This window comes from Cetorhinus maximus, chromosome 18, assembly GCF_964194155.1.
Source record: "Cetorhinus maximus chromosome 18, sCetMax3.hap1.1, whole genome shotgun sequence".
NCBI classification, from domain to species: domain Eukaryota; kingdom Metazoa; phylum Chordata; class Chondrichthyes; order Lamniformes; family Cetorhinidae; genus Cetorhinus; species Cetorhinus maximus.
Window position 1 is genome coordinate 11,977,420 of NC_135896.1, and position 25,245 is coordinate 12,002,664.

General features: G+C 42.9%; 2 protein-coding genes across 3 annotated transcripts in view; both read right to left on the minus strand.

The window, feature by feature from the left end:
- Positions 1-1,804, minus strand: part of ak7b (adenylate kinase 7b) — a 61,168-nt gene extending 59,364 nt beyond the window's left edge. Inside the window, exon 1 of one of the 2 annotated variants that reach the window (XM_078563320.1) lies at positions 1,619-1,804. In XM_078563320.1, coding sequence (XP_078419446.1) covers positions 1,619-1,717 — 99 coding nt within the window. In that variant the 5' untranslated portion in view covers positions 1,718-1,804. The remainder of the gene's footprint in view (positions 1-1,618) is intronic. The other variant, XM_078563319.1, reaches the window with a different exon arrangement.
- A 937-nt stretch (positions 1,805-2,741) lies between these two features.
- Positions 2,742-25,245, minus strand: part of vipas39 (VPS33B interacting protein, apical-basolateral polarity regulator, spe-39 homolog) — a 34,120-nt gene continuing 11,616 nt past the window's right edge. The window contains 14 exon segments of the mRNA XM_078562088.1: positions 2,742-3,431; positions 3,731-3,835; positions 5,108-5,197; positions 6,462-6,548; positions 8,117-8,206; positions 10,974-11,015; positions 12,221-12,355; positions 14,195-14,270; positions 15,664-15,737; positions 17,154-17,181; positions 17,773-17,875; positions 22,246-22,279; positions 24,439-24,531; positions 24,985-25,041. Of these exon segments, the coding sequence (XP_078418214.1) occupies positions 3,411-3,431; positions 3,731-3,835; positions 5,108-5,197; positions 6,462-6,548; positions 8,117-8,206; positions 10,974-11,015; positions 12,221-12,355; positions 14,195-14,270; positions 15,664-15,737; positions 17,154-17,181; positions 17,773-17,875; positions 22,246-22,279; positions 24,439-24,531; positions 24,985-25,041 (1,035 nt within the window). The 3' untranslated portion in view covers positions 2,742-3,410.

A 25,245-nucleotide genomic window follows, 5' to 3' on the forward strand; every position in this document is an offset into this window, starting at 1 on the left:
AACATCTCGCATTCTGTTCTTTGGCCAATCACCTTAAATCTGTGCCCTTTGGTTGTCAATCTTTCTGCCCCTTGAAACAGCTTTTCCTTATTTGCTCTATTAATTCTCCCCTCAAACTTCTCTGCTTTAAGGAGAATGACTCCAGTTTCTCTAATATCGCCATGTAATTGAAGTCCCACATCTCTGGTATCGTTCTAAATCTCTTCATCCTCTCTGAGACCATGACATCCTTCCTAATGTTGGTTACTACTGCATTTCAACTGAACTGATCAAGTTATTCCTTGAACACCTCTCACTCTGCATGATCGGTTTTCTTCATTTTATTGCTGCTCCTTATGAATTCCCCTGGTAGCAATTTATGGCTCTCTGGAACTGGGAAATAGAGACAGCTCTTTTCTGAACTACCATTTTAATGTGATTTGGCAAACTGGGCACAACACTCAATGCCCAGGAAGGGTAATGCAAAGATCATTAGATCACTGACGGAGTACCTAACACGGTGACTGCAAAGGTGTATACTCGTTTTCTTCTTACTGATCAAGCTAGTCTATCACAATTATTAGTGTGGTTCCCTGCATAGGGAGGAGCTTCATGTATTTGGAAATATTATCAAGTTTTATCTGTAAGTCCAACAATCAGAAGAACAGATGGGGGACTTGAGTTATAGATGCAATGAGATGAAAAGGTGAAGGCAAAGCAAAAAGCCAAATCCACTGATTCCCTGTCGAGTGTAGATGAAAATGATGGATGGCCTCCCGACTCTCAGAACTTCTCGCACAACAGCTGCTGATACACACATGGCGGGGATAAATAAAATGCATTCTGAATCTCGTGGTCCTACGTCAGGGGCCAGGAATACCTCCAACTGAAGTTGCCAACTATTATTGTCAGGTGGCCAGTACCAGAAATTTATGGGAGGGAGGGCAATGGTTGGACGGTTGTACAGTTGGATGTTAAGTAACACACCCTTCCAGAATTTTCCCAACCAGAATTGTGTACACAAGTATGTATGCATACACTCTTTTACATGGTTATGCACACACACACACATACATGCACAATTACAGAGATACACTTACATACAGACACACACACACATGCATACTTATGCATATACTTATCCATATGCAGACTTACATACTCACTTGCACACTTAACCTCCAGTTACCCACATACATTTAGACATGAATACTTACCCCCACACAGTTAACCCCACACACACACACTTACTCCCCTCACATACACTTACCAACTCACGCACATTTATACCCTCCCCACACACACTTACCCCCGGCCACACATTTACCCCCCCTCACACGCACTTATACCCCTTACACACCCATACTTAGCCCCACCCCCATGCACTTACACCCTTCACGCACACACACACACTTACCCCCTCACACAAACACAACCCACCTCTCTCTTACCCCTCAAACACACATACCTCCCTCTGACGCATTTATACCCCTCACACACATACACACACACACTTACCCCCTCACACAAACACAACCCACCTCTCTCTTACCCCTCAAACACACATACCTCCCTCTGACGCATTTATACCCCTCACACACACACTGCCCTTAAGTAGCCAGTTGCCGATCTCACTAACTTTCCCTGTATGAGTCCCCACGAACGAGTCTAAGTGGTTGAGGAAGATCCGTTTGCTCCGGATTTTGTCCGGCTTGGTGCCAGGTTCGGTGCCCGCCATGGCTGCCCGGGCCCTTGGATACGCAGCGGGAGGACGCGTTGCTAGGAAGGGTCCTCGCCTGTGCCGTCAGGCAGCGAGCAGGACACCTAGAGGCCAGGTTGAAGCTGCACAGCCGAGTTGGGGAGGATCCCATTGAAAAACAATCACTGCCACTTCCCACTCCATCTGCTCTCTTCTGGGATGATACTGGACCTTTTCTTCCCCAAAGGGAAATGAGGGCATGCAGGCAGCCAGTATGGGCAATGAGATGTGGGAGTTGTAGTCAATACTCTGCAGCCTGGGACACACCAGTGTCAATCATTGTCAGGGCATTCACACTGCAAGCTTAGCGGGAAGCACACTTAGAAAATGTTTGCATTTATATAGTACCTTTTACAACCTTGGGACAGAAAGCACTTTATAGCCAATGAGGTACTTTCTTGAAGCATAGCCACTGGTATAATGATTGAACTGAAGGGTGAAGCACTTAGTCATCTTGTCCACGTCAGCACTTTTCTGCAACAACCCAGAACTAATCCCGCTTCATCTTGCTTTGGTTCACCTACCAAATGCCTAAATTAGGTGTCAAGGCCCAAAATTGCTCCAAAGCAGAGTATCGTTTGTACTTTGCTCTATTCTTGGGTTCAGGAGACTCCTGCAAACAATAACTGGTCTTCCAGGCATCACAGCAAGCGACCCAGGAAAAGATGTGGAAGTAAGGTTTGCAGCACTGCAGCTCTGAAGATCAGGGTCTGCACATCAAAAATGTCAGTGTGTTGAGAAACAGTTTATAGGACTTGGGTTTAGCCCACTATGCTGGCACTTCAAGTTACTAAGCCTAGCCCTTCTGCCCCAGTAAAGCCCTACACAATGAGAGAATACCCCCCTCCCCCACAGTGGTGGGAAGGGAGGAAAACCAGCGAGAGTTTCCCCACTCTCCCCCAACCCACACTCAATCTCCTCTTAAGACCCAAGATAGGCCAGAAGTGGTGACAAGCACAGGAAGAAAACAATAAAGCACCATGCAAATAAACAAATGAAGTGCAACATTGAAAGCTACCAGAGTTTGGCATTTTATTACAAAATGTATTCTTAATGCAAGACTTGGTTTTCAGTTTCTGTACAGCAAATATACTTTCTCTCATTTATGTTGGAACAATATTCAGGAATTGTACATTTATTTATTTTTAAAGTGTTATTAGGGTGGGGAAGAAAAGGGGAGGGTCCAAACAAGCAGACAATAAATATATTAACTTTTCTCTAATAGCATTTTATTCCTGTTTCAAGATGTCATCAGTGAGGCCAGCTAGCAACATCTGCTGGCCAAAACCAAATACCTGAATTTCTGAAATAGAGCTCCTCTCTTTTCCTCAGTACTTTGTTAGTTTTAGCTTGGAGAATCTGTACTTCTCCCATGAAGTATGACTGTCTTTCACCAGCCATACCTCCTCCACTGCTCCCCACCCTTTTTCTTAAAAGTCATAACCTTGCAATTAAACAACTTGATACACACGAAATATACAAATATATGGATAGGACACTTAATTTATAAGGTCCTGTATAATTATTCATTTTAATCACAGTGGGGGAAGAGTTCCTGCGATTCTCAGAAGGTTGATCACTCTTCCTTGTTGCTGATTACCAGGTTCTTCAACCTCCAGCTCCCTCAGGAATCATGCACACAGGAGGCTTTCCTGCATTGAATCTTGGTTCATCAATTTTTCCATCTGATTTGCTGCAAAGTACGACAATATTCAAAACTACCATTAGCAATCTGACAGGTGCATTTTTTTTTTGTTTATTTGTTTTCATGTTAGGTAGCTCTCACTTCCAGTCATTAAACAGGCAACAGCTTTAACAGGGCAGCATTTGTTTCTATTTCTGGAACCGGACCATTGCTTTAAAGCAGTCCAGAGTCCCAATCATGGACTGAGATCATCGCTCTTGGCCAGACGATTTAAGTCAGCTGTCACAAGACGATTTAAATATTTCAATCCAGCACTAGCTAAGATTTAAAGCCTTGTTTTAACTTACAGAATTGCTCAGGATATAGTCTATCTTCCTCTGTTCTAGTGAGCTTTTCTCCACCTTGTCTCTGTACAGAACCAGCTGCTGCCGGTCTTTGAGATCCTTGTAGGTCTAAATCAGGAGCAAAAAAAAACAGTAAAGTAAAAGAGCGCTTGCAAACCACTGCATCATTTACTTTTTGTAATCTCAACTGATGTTTATATCTTCAATTTATACAACATCTGGAATTGCTGTCACTGCGTTACCACCACCGTGGCTGTCACTGCGTTACCACCACCGTGGCTGTCACTGCGTTACCACCACCGTGGCTGTCACTGCGTTACCACCACCGTGGCTGTCACTGCGTTACCACCACCGTGGCTGTCACTGCGTTACCACCACCGTGGCTGTCACTGCGTTACCACCACCGTGGCTGTCACTGCGTTACCACCACCGTGGCTGTCACTGCGTTACCACCACCGTGGCTGTCACTGCGTTACCACCACCGTGGCTGTCACTGCGTTACCACCACCGTGGCTGTCACTGCGTTACCACCACCGTGGCTGTCACTGCGTTACCACCACCGTGGCTGTCACTGCGTTACCACCACCGTGGCTGTCACTGCGTTACCACCACCGTGGCTGTCACTGCGTTACCACCACCGTGGCTGTCACTGCGTTACCACCACCGTGGCTGTCACTGCGTTACCACCACCGTGGCTGTCACTGCGTTACCACCACCGTGGCTGTCACTGCGTTACCACCACCGTGGCTGTCACTGCGTTACCACCACCGTGGCTGTCACTGCGTTACCACCACCGTGGCTGTCACTGCGTTACCACCACCTTTGCTCATCTTCCCTGAAAGACGGATTTAGCTCTCTTTTTTCAGTCACATTCTCTCTAAACCAATCAGTACCTCCCCGCTGAACCATTCTCAGGTCTCTGGCAATGAGACTTCTAATGCAAGAGGTTCAAAAGAGTCAGAGTAATTAATCTACGGCACATTTGCATTCTCAACTCACCAAATTATTTTGATGGGTATTTGGACCTCATGCACTCAAACTGAGTGCCTTTGTCACCATGATCAAGCTGCTGGAGAGCAGAAAGTGTGAAGAGGAATCCTCTTGCCATGCAACTCAAAAGCACTCTTTGGGGGAGGGGATGGAGGATTGGGGGGTGGGGGTAGAGGTGGCGGATGAAAGGCTGCCATTTATAGTGTCCAAGAGGATATCCAGAAGCTGAGTTGATCCATGCCATTTCTGACATTAAACACACTTGGCTGTCGTGGACCTCTATGAGTGTAAAACACAACAATGGATACTCTGCATGAAACTGCACTGCTGTTCTTTTTGTCAAGAAACTCCTCTCTATCGCAGCAGAAATAAATCCACACTTATACTTACATCAATCACAATGTTATGGCACTTGTACTTTGTGGCAAGGTTCAACTTCAGTTCTGTGTTATCCACTAAAGCAACATACTCCTGAACAACCTGTAGAAAAGTGTTACAATACTGTATGAAATGCCATTGGTGATCGGCAAAAGAATCAGAGGTGACATGGGGAAGCTTTTTTTTTTTAAAAACGCAGCGAGTTGTTGTGATCTGGCAGATTCAATAGTAACTTTCAAAAGGGATTTGTATAAATAGTTGAATGGAAAACACTTACAAGGCTATGGTGAAAGAGCAGGCAATTGAGACCAATTAGATAACTCTACCAAAAAATCAGAGCCTGATGGGCCAAACAACCTTCTTCTATGTGGTATCATTCCATGAAACATCCTTTCTTTTTAGGGCGGCATAGTGTGTTGCAGGAACCCACAGATGATATCACAGACTGATTTGCAGGCTGAACATCCCATTGCTGATATCCCAGTCCCCATCACACGGTGTCAGGGAAACTTTGACCTTATTCCAAAAATTACCTCCAACTTGATATTTATTTGCCATGAGAGATAGGAATAGTGGGTAATAATGGACTTTTCCCAACATCAAAATATGACCTGACCAACTTGTAAAGTGCAGTGTCCTTTATTGTGCCCAAAACAAAATGCATAAACCGCAACCTCATCAAAATGCATAAACCCCTTACCCTCTCCTACATCACCAATGTAATAATTTCATTTGCCCCAGCAGCCATCTCAATATCCCAAATGGTTTCTGTTTCAGCATTAAAGGTGATCTGGTGTTTGCCATTTCCACATGACAAAATGGAATACAGTGATCACGTTACATATAACTTTGTAAGTGGGGGCAGGGAGGTGGGGGGGGCGGGGTGGTGAGTTTAAATTGCATGAAAGAACCGAATCACCGCAGTATTGCGAATCCTCATGTGGATGTTAATGGCGACCATGTTGCATTGCCAAGACAAAAGACGTTTGTAGCAGTGATAGTTATCTGATCCTAAAACACAATCATATTATAACCCAGACTGTAACATTCCCATGACTGAGTAGCTAAGATAATAAACTGATTAAAAAAAAGTGACATCTAGGCTGATGTGGGGCAGCAAAGGAAGTGAATTTGAAGCTCAGAGAATAGTAATACACAGAAGGAGGCTAATTAACCTATCATGGAATAGTAACTGCTAGCAACCCCACCTTACACATGGCACTGGTCTACTCTGTGGGCACTAAGAGAAGCCTGAAGGATTGTTATTGTTCTTGTGCCTCTCTTCGATTGTGGCCCGTTTTACTCCTATTCAAAGGAGGAGAATGAAGAAGATTTCTTCCAGAAGTATCAGAAGTTAGCATCTTACCTCAACCGGAGCATTGTTTTTATGCAAAATGTCCACAACTCTATGAAATCCAATTGGGGCTTTCTTCTTGGTATATCCTAGCCAATTCTAAAATAAAACAAAACACAACAATGTATCATCTATTTAAAAGGAGAAAGGTTGTTCTAATGGAACATCTTAAAATTAATTTGTGGGACGTTGGAATCGCTAGCAAGACCAGCATTTATTATCCCCTGATAATTGCCCCTGAGAAGTTGGTAGTGAGCTGCCTTCTTGAGTACAACTGACTGGCTTGTGAGGGCACTTCAGGGGCAGTCAACCACATAATTGTGAATCTGGAGTCACATACAGGCCGGAACGGGTAAGGATGGCAGATTTCCTTCCCTGAGAGACATCAGAGAACCAGGTGCACTTTTATGGCAACCCGGTACTTTCATGGTCACCATTATTGATATTAACTTTTTATTCCAGGTTCAATTGAATTTAAATTCCCAGCTACCGTGGTGGGATTTGAACCTGTGTATCCTGATCAATAATCCAAGCCTCTGAACTGGTAACAAAATGAGTATTCTATCATACCCCAGGATTTGAATGACCATAGTAATGGCTTGTGGCAAAAGTCACCAAAGGCGGAATGATGTGGGTAAAATATAATTAATTGAAAATTACCTCACCACGCTCTGAAATTTAGTTTAATGGAAATAATAATCTTTTTTGTCTAATTCTAATTCTGCAGAATAATTATACTAACTGTAGATATTGGCCCCAAATCCTTTTAGTTTTCTTTTACCCCATCGAAAGCCATGGTGGAGATACAGGTGTAGTGATTGAACCAATGCAATGAGTGGACCGGGAATGTGACTTTAAGGGCAAAAATTCACGAATGCAGACTACGTAAGCTTGGATGAGGTAAGCTGTACAAGGTCATGAATATGAAGAAGGAAGACCTGTGAGTTATTGGGCAAAAGCATCAGGGGATGCTTTACCAACAACAGCCCAGATAGATCAATTTGAGAGAAGTTAGATTGGTAGGAACATAGCTTTGGTGGGCGGCCAAATGATAGTTAATTTGTTTAAATCAGTGACAACAGTTAGTAGCATGTACTAATCTTGATAGAAATTGCCTTACACAATATGGGTAAATGTGCTTCACATTTATAAATTACTAAACTTCATTTACTTAGGTGTCAACTGTGGCCCAGTTGGTAGTCACAGGTTCCGGGTTCAAGTCCCACCCCAGGGCCTGAGCACAAAGCTCAAGACTGACATTCCAGTGCACTATGGAGGGAGTGCTGCAATGTCAGTGGTGCCATTTTTCAGATGAGATGTTAAACTGAGGCCTCATCCACCCTCTTAGATGGACATAAAAGATCCCATGGTACTCTTCCGAATGTAGGGGAACTATCCTTGGTGTCTTGATCAATATTTATTTCTCAATCACAGAAACTAGCTGTTATCATACTGCTATTTGTGGGAGCTTGCTGTACGCAAATCGGCTGCCACATTTCCTACATTACAACAGTGACAACACTTCAAAAGTCCAGTTCTGAAGAGGCCATCGGCATGAAATGTTAACTCTGTTTCCGTCTCCACAGATGCTGCCAGACCTGCTGAGTATTTCCAGAATTTTCTGTTTAGACTGAGTGATACAAATGACGACTTTATACAAATGTTACCTTTGTAGTAAATAAAGTATCAACATCTTTCCAAGCCTTCAGTTTGGCACGAGCTGCAAGTGTAGTGAGTAAGTACTGTTTGTCTGAAATCTAAAACACAAGCAGAAGTAATATTTTCTGTTAAATATTAATATAAACACATAGAATATAACCTCACTAAAAACAGGACATAAGTCATCTACAAGTGATTGTTTTTTTCATCCTCACATCTCTTGTGAAACTGATAGACATTTCTCTACATTAAAGACACTTATGTAAATTCAAGTTGCCCTTATTAATGCTTCTTTATTCCCTAATCTTGGTCAGGATTCCAACTCAAGATGCCCTACATTTGCATTCACACATATGATGTATGGGTTCTCCCCTCTACCCCTAACTCAAAAACAGAGGTCATCACAACTGGAGGAGAATGCATCACATAGACAAACTCTTTCCTAACTGGCCAGTAATTTCTGACGCAGATTTTGTTCATACACCTTGTGCAGTCCAGTTCCGCATTCTTCTGTTAGCATGTTAAAATAAACTTGCCTGTGGTGTTTCGGTCCAGCTCACAGGCAAGGGTTTTGTTTTCTGTACAGAATGTACTCCTATTAGGTAGGCAAGTTATTCCCCAGTCCCTGCTGATCTATGCTGGGGTGACAGTCGGGATGCTACAGCTGGCCTCAGCATTTATGGTATTAGCAAAAGAAGAAAAATACACAGCCAAGGTCACCATTGCCAACTGCATACAGCAAGCGCTTCTGGCAACATGCATCTGTTCCAGACAGAATCGAGCTCAGAAATGGTACTTCTCGCTATCACAGCTCACTGTTGCATACCGAGATTTGACATATGAGGTAACTTGATATAACATACTAAGTGCTACAATTAAGTTAAACTTGCGTCTCAAAGGGTTGGGACTACAAGACAGTAGGGCTAAGTGGTGTCGATTACAATTTGAATGAGATGTCTGAACTAATGTGACTCACACAATAAAGCTTCAGTTTGGATATTTCAGTGATCATTCACACCTGTTCTGATGAGTTGATTCATCACATATGAGCTCAGCAGGGTGAGTTCCCAGAGCATCCTGGCGAGGTTGTAGTGTAGTGGTATTGTCATTGGATTAGTATTCCAGATACCCAGGGTAATTCTCTGGGTTTGAATCCCACCACGGCATATGGTGAAATTTGAATTCAATAAAAAAAATCTAAAAGTCTAATGATGACCGTGAAACCATTGCTGATTGTCGTAAAAACTCATCTGGTTCACGAATATCATTTAGGGAAGGAAATCTGCCAACCTTACCTGGCCTAGCAAGCCACTCAGTTTTCAAGGGATGGGCAATAAATGCCCATATCCCATGAACGAGTATAAAAAAAAGATTTTACAAAAAAAAAATTCAATGTCAGCCAGACTCATATGGCTTCAAGAAAGCAGGTCTGGGCATGAATTGGGTATCGTGATAGAACAGGTTGGTTTTCCCAGCTAGTAATTGACCTTTAAGAAAATATAGCATTAAAGAAAATATTCCTTTCACTATTCAGAAAAACATCTTACAGGAGGCATTGTGGATGGAAATTGCTACTTTTGTTCAATCATGTAAATTCTGCAAAAATAGCTATCGACCTTGTCTTGACAGTGTTCATCAGTTTTGCCAATTTGAAAATTGGTGAAGCAAACTGTAGGCCCAATCTTCATAGCCTTGTAGCAGCGAGTTTGGCAGTGGGACCAGTAGCCAATTGCGAAAGTCATGCGTCAGGTCAGCGTTTGCTGGAGGCGGGCTCTAAGCAGCAGTAGCTACCCACCCAGTAGCAGCAGGTAGCCAATTAACATCAATTAGGACCAAAGTGCAGATGAAACTGGAGTTCTTTGGGTGTCGACCGGCCCCTTGCTAAGTGGGGAGGCAGCTTCCCAGCGGGTGGCCTGAAGGCCCTCCATCCTACTGGCCCCATTGTTAAGCTGCATGATTGCAAAGGAGGGAGCCTATTCTGTAAGCATTCCTGTGGAGGGGGTCCCCTCCACACTAAAGGCACCAAGAGCTGTGGGCCTTCCATAGTTTCTAATCTTAGGTAGGCTTCTGAGGGTGCCTCCATATTGCAGTGGTCTCAGGTTCTCCGACCTGCTTCAGCAGCACCTACCTCTCCCAGAGGGGCTGCTGTCGATCGAGTGCTGCGGGCCCTCTGATTGGGCCTATCACTTCAGGAACCTGCTATCCAAAATTTGGCGGTCACCATGGAGACAGCCTCTTAATTGGCTACCTCCCAGAAATTCTCTCTGTTGTCACATTTCTAATACATGCAGGGTCCGGCCTGGGAAAAGGTCCCATGCCTGAAATATCTCAAAGTGCCAAAGATTCCACCCGTTGAGTGCAGGTTTATGCTCTTCTATGAATTGTGCCATGGAATTTTTTTACATCCACCTGAGCAGGCAAATGGAGCCTTGGTTTAACATTTCATCTGAAAGATGGCACCTTCAACAGTGCAGCACCCCACCCTCAGTACTACAATGGAGTGTCATTCTAAATTATGTGCTCAATTCTCTGGACTGCTTGAACGCACAACCTTCTGACTCTGTGGAGGTAGTGTTACCACTGAGCCCTTGTACTATGTTGATGTTTGTTGATTCTTGGGTGACTGCTAAAGGAAGCAGACAATAAAATCACAACTTCTCATGAGGGAAATGGCAGTGTCTTTATACACATTAAATTGAGGAGGGCTGGGAGAATTTCTGACCATTTTCTCTCTACGGATTAAATAGGGAGGATGGAATCAGTGATGAGCTAGGTCGCACAGTGAAATACAAGCGCTTGTTGGGACCAATGTCTTTTATTTAATGAATGTTTTCTTATGCTCGACTGTAAAGGCGCAGTACTTACTTTGAAAGTTGTTTTCAAATTGCCTGGGCTACTGAACGTTCCCTATGAAGAAACAAAATGAGAACGCAGTTAGGATCACAAGGTATTTAATTTCTAAATGAGGACCAGAACAATTCACGAGATAATGAAACATGTACCACCACATTCCCTACCCCAACCATCATGCTGCTGGCACCAGCAGCAGTGCCCTCATCTCCCCTTCTCTGGCCATTAAACAACCTTGTCAATTTACATAATCTCGATAGGAACTGCAACTTTATTCTGTATTACGTATAGTCCAGCTGATGCTATTGCAACAGGTTTAATTATGTTTGCCCCTGTAACAAAGATGTGTCAATTAACGATATCTACCCAAGTATGTGAGGTACTTTTTAAATGTTTAAGATTATGATGGTATTAATAAAGTGGTGTTCATTTGTGTATCTGTGCCTGGCTTAATTCTTAATGAGTCAGGCAAAAGCAAATGGGATAACTTACTCACTGGTGTGCAGGATTCCAACTGTGATCAAAGTGGTTTGTGCAACGTTCAAAAAAAAAAAAATTGTTCTTGGGATGTAGGCAAGACTCTGTTTACTGTTCACTAATTACCCTGAGAATTTGGCAGTAGAACTTCCCCTTGAATTGCTGCAGTCCTTGTGGCGATGATGCTCCCACACTAGTGAGAGGTCGGGATTTCAAGTATATTGACCCAGAAATTAAGAAGAAATGGCAACATATGTCCAAGTGAGGAACCTGGTGGTAACAGGGGTTCCTACGATGGTACTGCTCTTGTCCTTTGCAGTGGCAGTGGTCATTGGGACAGGACTGGTAACAAACTTTGATCTGGGTTTTGTAAATCAGGTCAAGTTCTGATAAAGCTTAAAGGTGGAAGGTAAAACTCCAACCCCTTCTCTGCTGTGGAATTGAAGCAAAGGGGTTATAAATTCATCTGATACTTTTAGGTCAATGTTACTTTATTGAATTAGCACTCAATAAACAACACCATGAGTCGCTCTGCCACCAAGAATGAATAGTTTTATTTCTACATGCATTTATTTCAGGGTGGGGTGGTGGTTATTTTACATTTATAATCCAAATGTGTGCCTGCACTGATGGAATTGAAAATAGTGGCTCTTCCTCAAGGTGATAGTGTAACTGGTCAAAATACTGCAAAGCAGTTCCCCTATGCCATCAACTTTGCTATGATTAACACATATGTACAGACATACATACATACATACATATACATACAACAAACAATGACTCACTTCAGATTCCCCGTAATGATAAAAGCAGGAATAGTAAAGCGTTGTGACTAGTGGCATGTGAAGGATGGAGGCCTTCCTGGGATGTTTCCTGAAAACTTCCATTTGTCCAGACGCCTCAATGCGTTTATCATTCTCCTGAAAATCCCAAAGCAAAAAGGTTCATTTCCAATCCCAAAGCTGGTTTCTCACTAATACACCCATGGTTACATTGTAGTTCAGATATTGATAAAATTAGATGTATAGCTGCTCTCTTTTTTTGCAGTTTGCTGTTCAGTTAAAGCCACTGCATATGCACACTGGATTGTATACTTAGAGGGCATTGAAAACGTACAATGGCCCTGTTTTTGCAGCCAGTGGCAAAGGAATGGCAGTTGCTGTTCACTACGCTGACAGCTGCCCACAAAGGTTCATGGGATTTTGAGTGGAGTCTCACTGTCATCAGGACTCTGATCCAGTGCAGCCCCCTATACAGAGATCTGTGGTGTGTTAGTCCAGGGAAAGCAACAGTTAAGCTCTTCAACCAATCAGACTGAAGAATGCTCACTGAGTCACGCAAAGTCTAAATCAGGAAGCATAAATTAGATTTAAATCATGTACAAAAAGCAAAATAAGAAGGATTGAAAGATGGGAACGAGAGAAAAGGTGACAAAAAGATAGAAAAATAAAAATAAAAATAATTTTTCAAAATCTCCAATATCAAACAAACTCTGAAGGAACGAAATTCCACATTTATAAAGCTACTTTTTCAGGGCTGGAGAGGTTGTTTGGCATTAATTATCATGCTATTAAAATGTCACTTTCACCTGAATGTCCCAGCCACATCCTTTTTTTACCACATTTAGTTGGTAACTAAGGTTAAGTGCAACAACTTCACGCCCTTACATTAATTTCAATGTTGAAGAGGTACTATTATTTTGCAGCCTGTGAAGCAGCGGGGTAACCAGGCTGTAAGTTCCAGGTTTCCACATTTAACCGTGTATATGCATACTCTGGAAGTCGATGTCTGATTAATCAACAAAAATGGTGAGCGCTGTGATTCTCTAAGCAAGATCCAGATCGTTAATGCAAAACTCTTTTTTATTCTTTCATGGGATGTGGGTGTCACTGGCAAGGCCAGCATTTATTGCCCATGAACTGAGTGGCTTGCTGGGCCATAGCAGGGGGCAATTAAGAGTCAACCACATTGCTGTGGATCTCGAATCACATGTAGGCCAGACTCAGATAAGGAAGACAGACTGCCTTCCTTAAAGGACATTAGTGAATCAGATAAATTCTTGCAACAATCAATGATAGTTTTATGGTCACCATTACTAAGACTAGCTTTATATTCCAGAATTATTAATTGAATTGCCTTGGTGGGATTTGAACCCACACCCATAGAACATTAGCTGGGCCTTTGGATTACTAGTCCAGGCACATTAACACTATGCAACTGTCTCCTCTATACTGGAGATTTGAAATTACACAATGTGATATTAGCACACAAATATTTAGTGGGTTCTTACAAATTTACTTTGTCGCTATTTTAACAAACCCTTTAACCAGAAGCAGGCAGCAGTATGGGTGCTGCAATGCGCCCCTTGGCGCCCTTGATTGAGGGAGGGGAAACTAGTCACAGTCACCATTCCTCACTTTTGGAAAATACAGACTCAACCATGAGGAATAGTCTGTAGCCGCTCATGAAGAAAGTCCACCTGATGAGATCGGAGGGCATCAGTTACCCATGTTACCATCACCCAAAATTAGTCTCAGTGAGTAGATTTATAGTGTGATTACTGGCTAATTGGAAGGAGCATAGCTCCTTCCAATATGGTAATCAAGCAGGATATTATCATACTTGTGGAGAGGGGCCAATGGCAGGTATGGGAGACGGAGACCAATGGCGGGTATTGGGGATGGGGACCAAGAGATCCAACAAGAACGGTAACAAAATTAAACTTAGAAAAAAGTGAAATATTTTAAGATTACCCTTACCTCAATAATGATCTGTCTGTCCAGCAGTGTGTAGTGATCTCTGACAAATGTGGCATCATCGTAAGCAAATGGAAGTCTAAAGGGAAAAGCATGGAGATACAGTAATGTGGAATGCCTGTTTCAACACTTCAATAATGACCATCCCCCAGGCACTTGAAGTAAAGCAGCTACCCAGTGCAAGACAGGCATAACTGGTAGTTTGCAAAGAGAACACTTTTACACACCGATTCTGTTACAATGACATAGGTTAGAGAGTGTTCAAAAAGAAAAAAAAACTTGAATTTATATCGTGTCTCATTAGGTCTTGCAGAAATGTTCTTGAAAGGCTTCACAACACATTGTGGGAGCTGCCAAGGTCAGTCCAAAAAGCGGTCACACACTATACACAACTCACCTTCGTCTGCCCCTTGACACCACATGCTAATCAATGTGTTTGTCAATGATTACTGGAGTGAACATACCTCCTACTGCACTGCGTGTTAGTGTGCCGCATAGAAAGGATAATGGCACAGAAGGGATAAAGGCACAGAAGGGGGCCATTCAGTCCATTGAATCCATCCATTCTTCACTCCACTACTTCAGCCTCGAGTAAAAATGAAGCTTATGTTTTGGGTTCAGCTGCTCACTGGATATGCTTTCCCACTTAACGCCAGAATGTTCAGTCTTTCTGATCTACCGGACTGTACATTCCAAGCTGGCAGTAATCTGGGTGCGGCAAGAGCCCAAACATAACACAACAGAATACAGAGCTGGAAGGAATCGGATATAAGGCATTCTCCATATGGTCCCAGGTTTAATTCCTGTGTTAGCAGATATCGGCCTGCAGCTGTGGAGGGACAACTGCGATTGGTCACCTGGGCTAGGGAAGAGAGAAAGCAAACACGGCCAGGGTTGCAATGGCTTGAATTTCTATTGTGTCTTTAACATAGTTAAAAATACCCCAAGGCACTTCAAAGGAGTGTCATCAAACAAAATTTGACACTGAGCCACATAAAGAGATATTAAGACAAGTGACCAAAACTTTGGTCAAAGGGGTAGATTTTAAGGAGCATCTTAAAGGAGAAAAGAGTGTTAGAGAGGTTTAGGGAGGGAATTTTGCCAATGGTGGAGTGATTAAAATCAGGAATGCACAAGAGGCCAGAATTGGAGGAGCGTAGAAGGTTGTACCAAAAGCAGAACCTGCTGGAAAGCACGCAGGTGTGAAGATTGGGCTTATGACTGGGCTTAATTGCAGCACGCTTGACACAGCCCGCTGACACAGACTGCCACGACTCTCACAAAGAAAAGGAACTTGGGTGAGGTACTGGATGACACAGAGCCCAAAGCCACACCACAGCAAGGAGTCGACATCTGCAGGAAAGGTGGAGAGAAAATGAAGATAGAAACATTTGGGTAGGAATTGTTAGAAAAGAGCACAAATAGCCTAGCTTCCATTCAGCTACTTGTATATATCTCTTCAGGACACTCACCCAGTGCAGTTTTTTAAATATTCTGTTTTTTTCATTTGGCCTTTGATATTCAGATGTTCCTTGTACTGCAAGAGCTGTAACAAGAAATGAAATATTTCTACAAAATAACCTTGCTAAGAAACAACAGCATTTTTTGGAGTACTTTTTGGTGTTCATGTGCATTTGCTTCACACGATGTGAAAAAAAAAATTGCTATCAATTTAACAAACAGAATCTCACAAACCAAACCACTCACATGGCAACAAGAAAACAATGCAAATGGTGGAATTCTGGAACAAAATAAGAAAATTCTTCAAAGCATGAGAGGCACCAAAGGGGGAACAAAGAAGTTAATGTTTTGGGTATAAATGTTTCATCAGTTCTGATGAAGAATCCAGATGTGAACTTTTGTCCCTTCAGAAGCTGATGGACCTGTTATGTATTCTTAGGATTCTCTGTTTTTACCCCAGGGCTTTTACACCTCCCCTCTGCCCCACCCCACATATCACCTGCAGTTTGATGACTGACATACAGGTAATGATTCTGAAGGTGATACTGGAAAGTCACATCAATTTGAATTCTACAACAGTGGGCATTTTGAAAAGTCATTTAGTCACTCCTTGCAGTGTAAGTGGGTAAAAAAAAAATCACATTGGGCCAGAAGTTTTTGAGTTCTAAATTGAAAGAATTAATGAGATAACACTCAATTTACCCAGGCCGGATATGGGACGGGCTTAAATAGAGGAGGCTAGGGGAATCCCTTATAATCGCACCTCTGTGCCTGGGATTCAGCTGCAGCTCGGACCCAAGGAGATGGCTGCTTCCTCTCTGCCAGTTTGCTGACATGTTGGTCCATTAAATTGCACGGTAACTGGTTTCACATGGGGAAACTTCAATCGGAAAGACTGCACAAGAATTGAAAACATTACACCAAAGCAGCAAAGGGATAGTCACCCAAGGTCTGAGAACATGGTACATTGTTGAGAAAGATATACCAACTCACCCATGCTACACTAAACCTGTGGATGGTTGATGGGGGAAACACTACTGTGAATTTTATATTTAATTTTAATTCACTCTCAGGATGTGAGCATCACTGTCACATGCTGCATTAATTGCCCATCCGGAGGGCCCCAAGAAGGTGGTGATGATGAGCAGCCTTTTCTTTGAAGTCCTGCAGTAGTTTAATACAACTGAATCAAGTGCTAGGGCAGATGAGTCAACCACATCAGCGTGCAACTGGAGTCACAAATAGGCCAGACCAGGTAAGGATGGCAGGTTTACTTCTCTGGTTGGGATTTTTAACGAGTCAACAGCTTCATGGTCGCTGGTGCTGATGCCAGCTCTTTATTTCCAAATCTTTTAAACTGAGTTCACATTCTCTGGATGACTTGTCCAGTAACATAACCACATAGCCATCATACCCCAAACAGTTACCAGACTTGATCCGGGAATGTTTGAGTGGATCAGACAGAGCTTTATTCTGCATCTCTAAGCTGCATTATACTTACTGCAGCCTCTTCTGTTCTCCCCAGAACCCTGCAATAAAAGAAACAAAGTATACTGTAATGTCACTTTACATATCAATTTGCAGAAGCTTTCATCTTGATTTAAATTTCTTTCTTTACCTACTTCTGAAGCTTTCATTTGCAAAATTTGCTGCCGCTGATCTAGCTGGCAAATCTAATTCTACCCCCACCCAGTCATTACAGGGTATTGATTAGGAGTGGGAATACTGGCTAATTCCACATTTCCTTTCACATCCCTGAGGCCCACTTGAGCACCCTTAGCGCTGCCTCGCAAATCAGCTGAGGTGAGATTGGGAATCAAACCTTATCTACCTTGCTTTCTTGATACTGATCAATCTCTTCCCCTTCTTTGTCCCCTCCCCTATCCAGAACAGTTTTGGGGAGATGGGGTGAGATGGGAATTTGTCTAATCTTCAGCCCCGTTGCCTAATCACCTGTTCTTAACACCAACCATTCTCTCCTGTTCTCCAAGAACCCAATTCTTCTCTTTGCATTACTTTGCATTAACCTGCTGTTTATTTATGTTGTTCTTCTATGCTCTATTCTCATAGCATGTGTATTCATAACCAAAAGCTGCAGATTATAAAAATGGTTGCCTTACTTGAGCATCTCCAACAGCAGTTTCTGCTCTCCCGTCTCTTTCAGATAGTGGACAAAATGTTGTAGGGCGACCTGTCTGTACTCCAGCTCTCGAAATAGTACTTCTACAATATACACACATACTTCCAGATAAGCATGGCAAATTACCAATGCAAAGAAACCCACATTCCTACATCAAATCATTCTGTTAAGGAATTACGCGATCATTTAAAAAGATATTCTTACCATCAGGGGCTTAGCAGAAAATCAGAGAGGTTTAACTTTTTTAAAGTATATGTTAAGCAATCTCCACTGCGTTAGATGTAAAATCATAGAATGTTGCAGCACAAAAAGAGGCCATTTGACCCATCGCAGTTGCATCAGCTCTCCGAAAGAGCTACCCACTTAGGCCATTCCTTTTCCCTTTCCCCAAATCCTTCTAAATTTTCCCTTTTCAAATATTTATTCACTTCTTTTGCTTCCACACTGGTTCTGGCAATGCAATCTATGGCGTAGTATGCCTTTTAACTGTGTCTGTTTCAACTGGCAGAGAGGCTGCATAGACATTTGCAGCACAGGAGGAGGTGGCCAATTGGCCCATCGTGCCCGTACAAGCTTCTTGTGACAGCAACACAAAATCTAATCCCTCTGTGCTGCTTTTACCCCATTGTACCTGCCAATATTTATCCAATTTTCTCTTAAAAGATACAAGGGTTGTTGGTTCAATCTAACTCTGCAACAAAATGTTTTGTGCTCTAATAGCTCCCTCCATAAAGAAACTTCCCCTGGCATCTCCTCTCAATCACGGTGACGAGTAACGATCCTTTATCAATGTTTTCCCAAACTAAAGAAATAATCTTTCCTTATTTGCTCCATCAAAAAACTCTTCATAATTTTAATAACCTCCATTGATTCTACTCAGCCTTTCCTGTTCCAAAGGAAATAACTCTCAGTATCTCAAGTCTCTCCTCATTAGATGAGGCAGAACAAAATTACAGAATTATTGCAGCACACAAGAGGCCATTCAGCCCATCATGTCTATGCTGGCTCTCAGTAGGAGCAAATTACCTGGTGCCACTCCCCTGCCTTCTCCCCGTGACCCTGCGCATTATTTCTTCCCAGATGGCAATCCAATTCCCTCTTGAAAGCCTCAACTGAACCTGCCTCCACCAACTCTGAGGCAGCACATTCCAAGTCCTTAAGCACTTGCTGTGTGAAAAAGTTTTTCCTTATGCTTCTTTTGCCAATTACCTTAAATCTGTGCCCTCTGATTCTCAATCCTTACAGCAATGGGAACAGTTTCTCTCCATCTACTCTGTGCAGACCCCCTCATGATTTTGGACAACTCAGGGAGCTATTCAGCCCATCATGCCTGATCAAAATGGTTTCCTTGGTGTTAACTATATTTATCCTTGTACTCTATGGGGTACAGTTTCCATGGGTGCAAATTGCACTCAAAATTACACCAGGTTTGCAGATTTATTTTATGCTCAAGTGTCCATTCAAACTCATTTGCATAAATGTAAAATCATCCATGAATCAGCACAATCTGGCAGTGTTTTACAATGTAATTCTTACCTTTATGTCAAAAAATAGTCCCTGATGTATTTAAGAGTGGCAATCTGATGCAGTTTTATTAATACAGCTAAAAATGGGTTTATCACCAAAAATAAGCATTTTAGTCCACCACCTGTGAGTAACCCAATTTTAAAGAATTGAAAATTACTTTAAAAACCATATGGAACCATATACTAGTTTCATTGGTGTACTGCAGTCAGTTCCTTAGTAAATTAATTTTTAAAAGCTTTTAAAAAGCTGCCTATTAGCGCTCTTGTGCACAAAAACAAAGTTTAATTTTAAGAGCCTCCCCCAAGGCCCGCAGACTGGAGCAATTAGTGGAAACTCGCCGTAGTGATTATTTCAATCTGGGGTGGCCAGTTTATGGGATGGGCTGGTCTCCAGCCTAAATTTTGATAAACCAGTCTTGAAGACGGCGGAATTTCAAGTGCAAGTTCTGCTCATTGCAAATCATGTTTTTGTGATCCAAGTGCCTTGAGACGTTTCATTATGTTAGAGGTGCTATATAAATAAAAGATCAACAACAACTGCTTTTGTGTTGGTTTGGGCAATTTTGGGTGAGTCGCGCTGGAAATAACTATTGTAACCTAGTGGAAATGCCAAGCCGATGCCTCTAATTCCGTTTGCAGAGAGAATTGACATCACCACGCCCGGGCAAAGCAAGGATAGCCTCTTACAATATCTTATATTAGTTTTAACATGTAACAGTGCCATCGAGGGGAGGAAGCAGGAGAAGCAGGCATTACCACTACTGTCAACAACACTTGACTTCAACAACTGGAGCATTGCAGCATTATAAACTCAATGGTAAATTCACAGCATTTCTATGTGGAGACATCTGATGACATGATTGGAGGTACTGACTTGGAAAAGATTGATGATCCCAAGAGCTGAATTTAAGCTTAAAGATCAGCAGTAAGGAAAGAGAATATTGTCTGCATGAAGTATTCCCTCAACTTTACTCAAACAGGTAGAAATACTTCCCACCAGTTGTCTCATATCATCAGTGGCACGATTGGGGGAAACTAACAAGCTTCAACAAACATAACAAAGCGTCACGTTCTATTTGGCACAGTAACAAGAATTAATGGGACCCTGGGGAGGCGCAGTGCATTTATACACAGCTCCTGCATCTCTGGGTCCCAGACAAATTCTGGACTAATGGCCGAACATTTCTCCTCTTCCTCATCCTTTTTCTCTCATCTGCCAAGGATCTTTAAATGAAAATTAGCTCGGGTAATCCAACCCAGTTCTCTGCAGGTATGGGGATAATGCAGTGGGATTCGCTAGAAAAACAGTGAGGACCAATGGTTATACTGAAAAATGTTGATCGGGCCACAAAAGAGCAGGGAAGGAGGCATTTGGGGAGAACAGTGAGAGCAGAGGGGGGTGGGACAGAGCGGCGAGGGCGGGGTGGTAGAGCAGCAAGGGCGGGGGTGGTAGAGCGGTGAGGGCGGGGAGGGGGGTAGAGCAGCAAGGTCGGGGGGGGGGGGGTAGAGTGGCGAGAGCAGTGTGGGCGGGACGGGAGCGGAGGGGGGCGAGAGCGAGGGCGGGTTAGAGCAGCGAGAGCAGAGTATACAGTCATGATGGCATGGGCGGGGATAGAGATGTGAGAGCAGGATAGGGGATAGAGTGGTGAGAGATGGGTAGAGTCATGAGGGCAGTGGTGGAAGTAGACTTGGGAGAGTGGGTGTGGGGGAGGTTGGAGCTATGAGATCAGAGGGGTAGAGCTGTGAGAGCAGGGAGCAATGGTTTTTCCCACATCATTTTTTCCCACATCATTGCTGATGGAGGCAGTACTGGGGTTTCAGAGCATTTTCCCTTACAGCACACCCTCCGAACCTAGGGCAAGAAGAAAAAAAATGCTTGCGGGCATGTCATGGGGACTCCGAACCAATGCCAGGGTTGTCCTACCAGAGCACCTCCACTTCACATTGAGCACTGCCTCCTCGGAGGAGGAGGAACTCGCAACCCCAATTGCTCATGGGGTCATGACTCACTGTTTGGGAACCTCTAGCTTAGACAGTTAGTTCAACAACATCATACTGTACGAAAAAGGGCCCAGGGAGATGTAGTAAGAAAGGCTGCAGGAAAGACACATGCATGTGACAGTTTAGTGAATACCAATGGGCCAATAGGATTAACTGCCCACCATTCAGCAAAATGGCAGAAGCCAAAATATTGCAGATTCTGGAAATCTGAAAGATAAACAGAAAACTCTGAAAATGCTCCGCAGTCTGGTAGTATCTGTGCAGAGAGAAAAACAGATCCTGACTGACCTGCTGAGTGTATCCAGAATTTTCTGTTTGTATTTCAGTAAAATATGCAATTGGGCTCAGGCTGCATGGATGCTCAGTGTGAGAAGTGGCGCAATTTCACTCTTACTGCAATGGAGAGAGAGAAAGTCGTTTTTTAAAATCCCTTTCGCTCGCCTAAGAACATGGAGTCAAGCCACGGATCTGCCATGATCTCATCGAAGGTGGAACAGGCTCGAGGGAGGCTAAATGGTTATCTCCTGTTCCTATTCTTCACATACAAACAGAAAGTGAATATCAGTCGGCTCTTTGACTGTGAGAGGCACACAGCTCATCTGTCTTTGCCTGACGGAGGTCACTAGGCAGTTAGAAGATCAGACACCCTGCCAGGTTCACCCCCATTCCCCTTTGCCCCTCCTTCAGAAACATACAAAGGTTGAAGTCAATTTGTAGCTCTCCTATCCCTGTCCACCCAATGTTGAGATTGCATTACTCAGCACAGAGCCAGGATTGAATGCGGGACATTACTGGGTGTGTATGAGCCCAGTTGTTGAGCCACCAGGAAAGAAAGGTGCCTTGCTGAGGCAAAGTAGATAGGGCTTTGTGTTGTCCTCAATTCCTCTAGTTGCTACAAATACTGATATCATACAAGAACAAATTACCTTTGCTTAATGACTTTTTCAGGAATATCAAAACCTATAAGAAAATAAAATATAAGAAACATTTTTGTAAATATAGGCTCTAATACAATAAGCATTAAACAGATAATTAACCATCCTCCAAGAAGATTGGCAGTTCAAGCTTCCCTATGATCCCCGAGTACAGCACTGAGAGAACGTTGAATGATGATATCTTCAAAATGTTAAGTTGGGAGGACAAGCTTTATTTCAAGTTCCTTATGATTTCACAAATAACTGACCAACCTTTCCTTATAATCTCCAAATTGCAAACTGACATATGGTTATACCAGGCTCTTTAGTTTATTGGCATTCTGAAATACACATTGCAAACTGATAGATCATTGCAATTAGGTACCCCTCTAATTATATTTCCCAACACATGTTCATCTTTCTTCTTGAGCCCAAGCATTACAAGCCCTGTCCATACTGATCTTCTCCTGGAATTAAAGATTAATCTAAAATCAAATTACTGCAGATGCTGGAAATCTGAAATAAAAACAGGAAGTTCTGGAAAAACACAGCAGGTCTGGCAGCATCTGTGGAGAGAGAAACTGAGTTGACGTTTCGAGTCTGTATGACACATCTGCAGAGCTGAAGGAGAGTCTCTGAAGGGTCGTCATATGAACTAAAAAATGTTAACTCCGTTTCTCTCTCCAGAGATGCTGCCAGACCTGCTGAGCATATCCAGCATTTCCTGCTTTTGTTTATTATTAAAAATTATTATTATTGTTTATTATTAAAAATTATTATTATTAAAAATTAGTCTCCTGGTAACTCCTTAATAATTACAGGAACAACTCCTTGTCCCGTTTCACTTCGTTAACTTGAATAATTTATACAATTGTAAGCTTTGATGGTTGATTGGCAGGAGTTCACACCCAATTCTAGACAAACAAGGACACAGTGGCCTTTTTGAGATAATGGCTGGCTGAAGCTAGACACAATGCAGTCAATCAGGCAGTGTCTGATGGCTGATATAAATGCATATGTGCACAATTGAGTCGTAAAGGGGAACAAAATAAATATGAGTGCAAACACAGCAGATTTGAACAAGACCCACCATGCTGTGCTGTTGTCCAGAGACTCGGGCCAGTTAATACCAACCTTGATTCTGCTGACTGCTGCTTCAATGCTGTATGTATGATTATTTCTAACATTAGTAGAAAGAATTAAGGCCTTTTTATACCCAATTGGGATTTCCAAGTCCAATCACTGACAGTGACTGCGCAGGTTGAGTGTTTCTGAGCCTCCTCGCAACCTTACTCCATCTCACCCTATCAACATATCCTATATCTGGTTCAGTCCAAAGAGAACCTTAAATGGAAATAAACATAACATTCATGGCACAGTGAACTGAAATTCCACTGTTTGCACTAGTCTAGATCTTTTTATTAAATACAGAGAGAACATGGCAGGGATTAATCAAACAATAAGTAGATCTACAAAACCATCTGCAACTGCTACAAACCCATTGTCACCAATGTTGCTCAGTAGATGCACAAGCATGATGTACGGCAATTGTAACAAGGCCAGGTGGCTCTTGAAACTTATCTCAGTGAGTTGCTCACAGCACAGAAAAATCTGAAGATGTCAGAGTTGGCCATCAATAGGCATGGCATAGACTCTGTGAGAGCTGCACAAATACAATCCCTGCATCCTCTTCTAGCCCTACAACCCTGCGAGATCTCTGAGCTCTTGCAATTCTGGCCCCCTGTGTATCCCCGATTTTAATCACTCCATCGGCAGCTGTGCCTTCAGCTGCCAAGACTGTAAGAGCTCAGGAATTCCCTCTCTAAACCTCTCTGCCTCTCTCCTCCTTTCAGACACTCCTTAAAGCTCACTTCTCTAACCAAGCTTTTGGTCATCTGTCCTAATAACTCCGTATGTGGCTTGCTGTCAAATTTTGTTTGATGACACTGCTGTGGGACAAAGCAAGACAGGTGCAATTGTAGGTCTGTGGCCAGAAACTGCACTCAGATGGTCCTGCTAGTCATTCTCGGCAGAGAGTGGCCACCCGACAACATCCCTGGTAGAGAGTCAGGGTAACTCTGAATAGGCTGGAATACCTCTTTCACTCTCACTGCTCTTCAATACTCTCCATCAGACTGAGATTCACATCATGCATTCAACAAGACACCTGATAAACTTTGAATGCAGTTTCCAATGAGCACTCACCGCAGTGATGACGTTCCCATCGTGCGTTCGAACAGCTTCATCCACGAGGTGCAGTTTGTCATTCAAGGAACGAAACCTCTCTAAAGAGTACATCTGAAAACCAAATTGGTACAAGAACGAGCAAAAATAAATGCTAGTTCCATAAGAATAGAGAGTGTGTGTTTGTGTGTGTGTGCAACCACGTTCAAGTTTCAATCAATCTTTTCCCCTCCAATTTAAATCTTCTGTTTTTAATGTTTTAAACCAGAGCTAATGACAGCTCCTGGCATCAGCCGCTGCAATCAGCCAATGTCCCTAAATTGAAGCAGGGAATAAATCATCTGTCCAACAATCCCAGGAAAGAAAGCGTGTGTGAATGTCGGCTGAGGACATGAGGGCCCAGCCCTCTCAAGGATGAATGTCCAGCAGACACTCAGCATCCAGGCTCATGCATTAATAACGGCACAGGGGAAAGGGAGTGGAAAATCCCCTGTGCCAGTGGAACTGTACCTTGATTTCAAGAAAAGATGAGAGCGCAAAAGAACATTTGTCAATATTTCACCATACCCTGCCTTTCTGCATCTGTCTAACCGTCTCCAGCGGACTCCAGTCAATTGAAACATCCTGTGAAAAGGGAGTGGGAAACACGAGATGAATCCCCACAGTCAAAATCATAAAGCTTTACAATAGCAATATAATTAGTTCAGAGCCAACTCCTTCAACATCAGATTTTGTTTATTCAGTCATGGGGTGTGGGCATCACTGGCAAGGCCTTCATTTATTTCCTATCCCTAATTGCCCTGGAGAAGATGGTGGTGAGCCATCTTC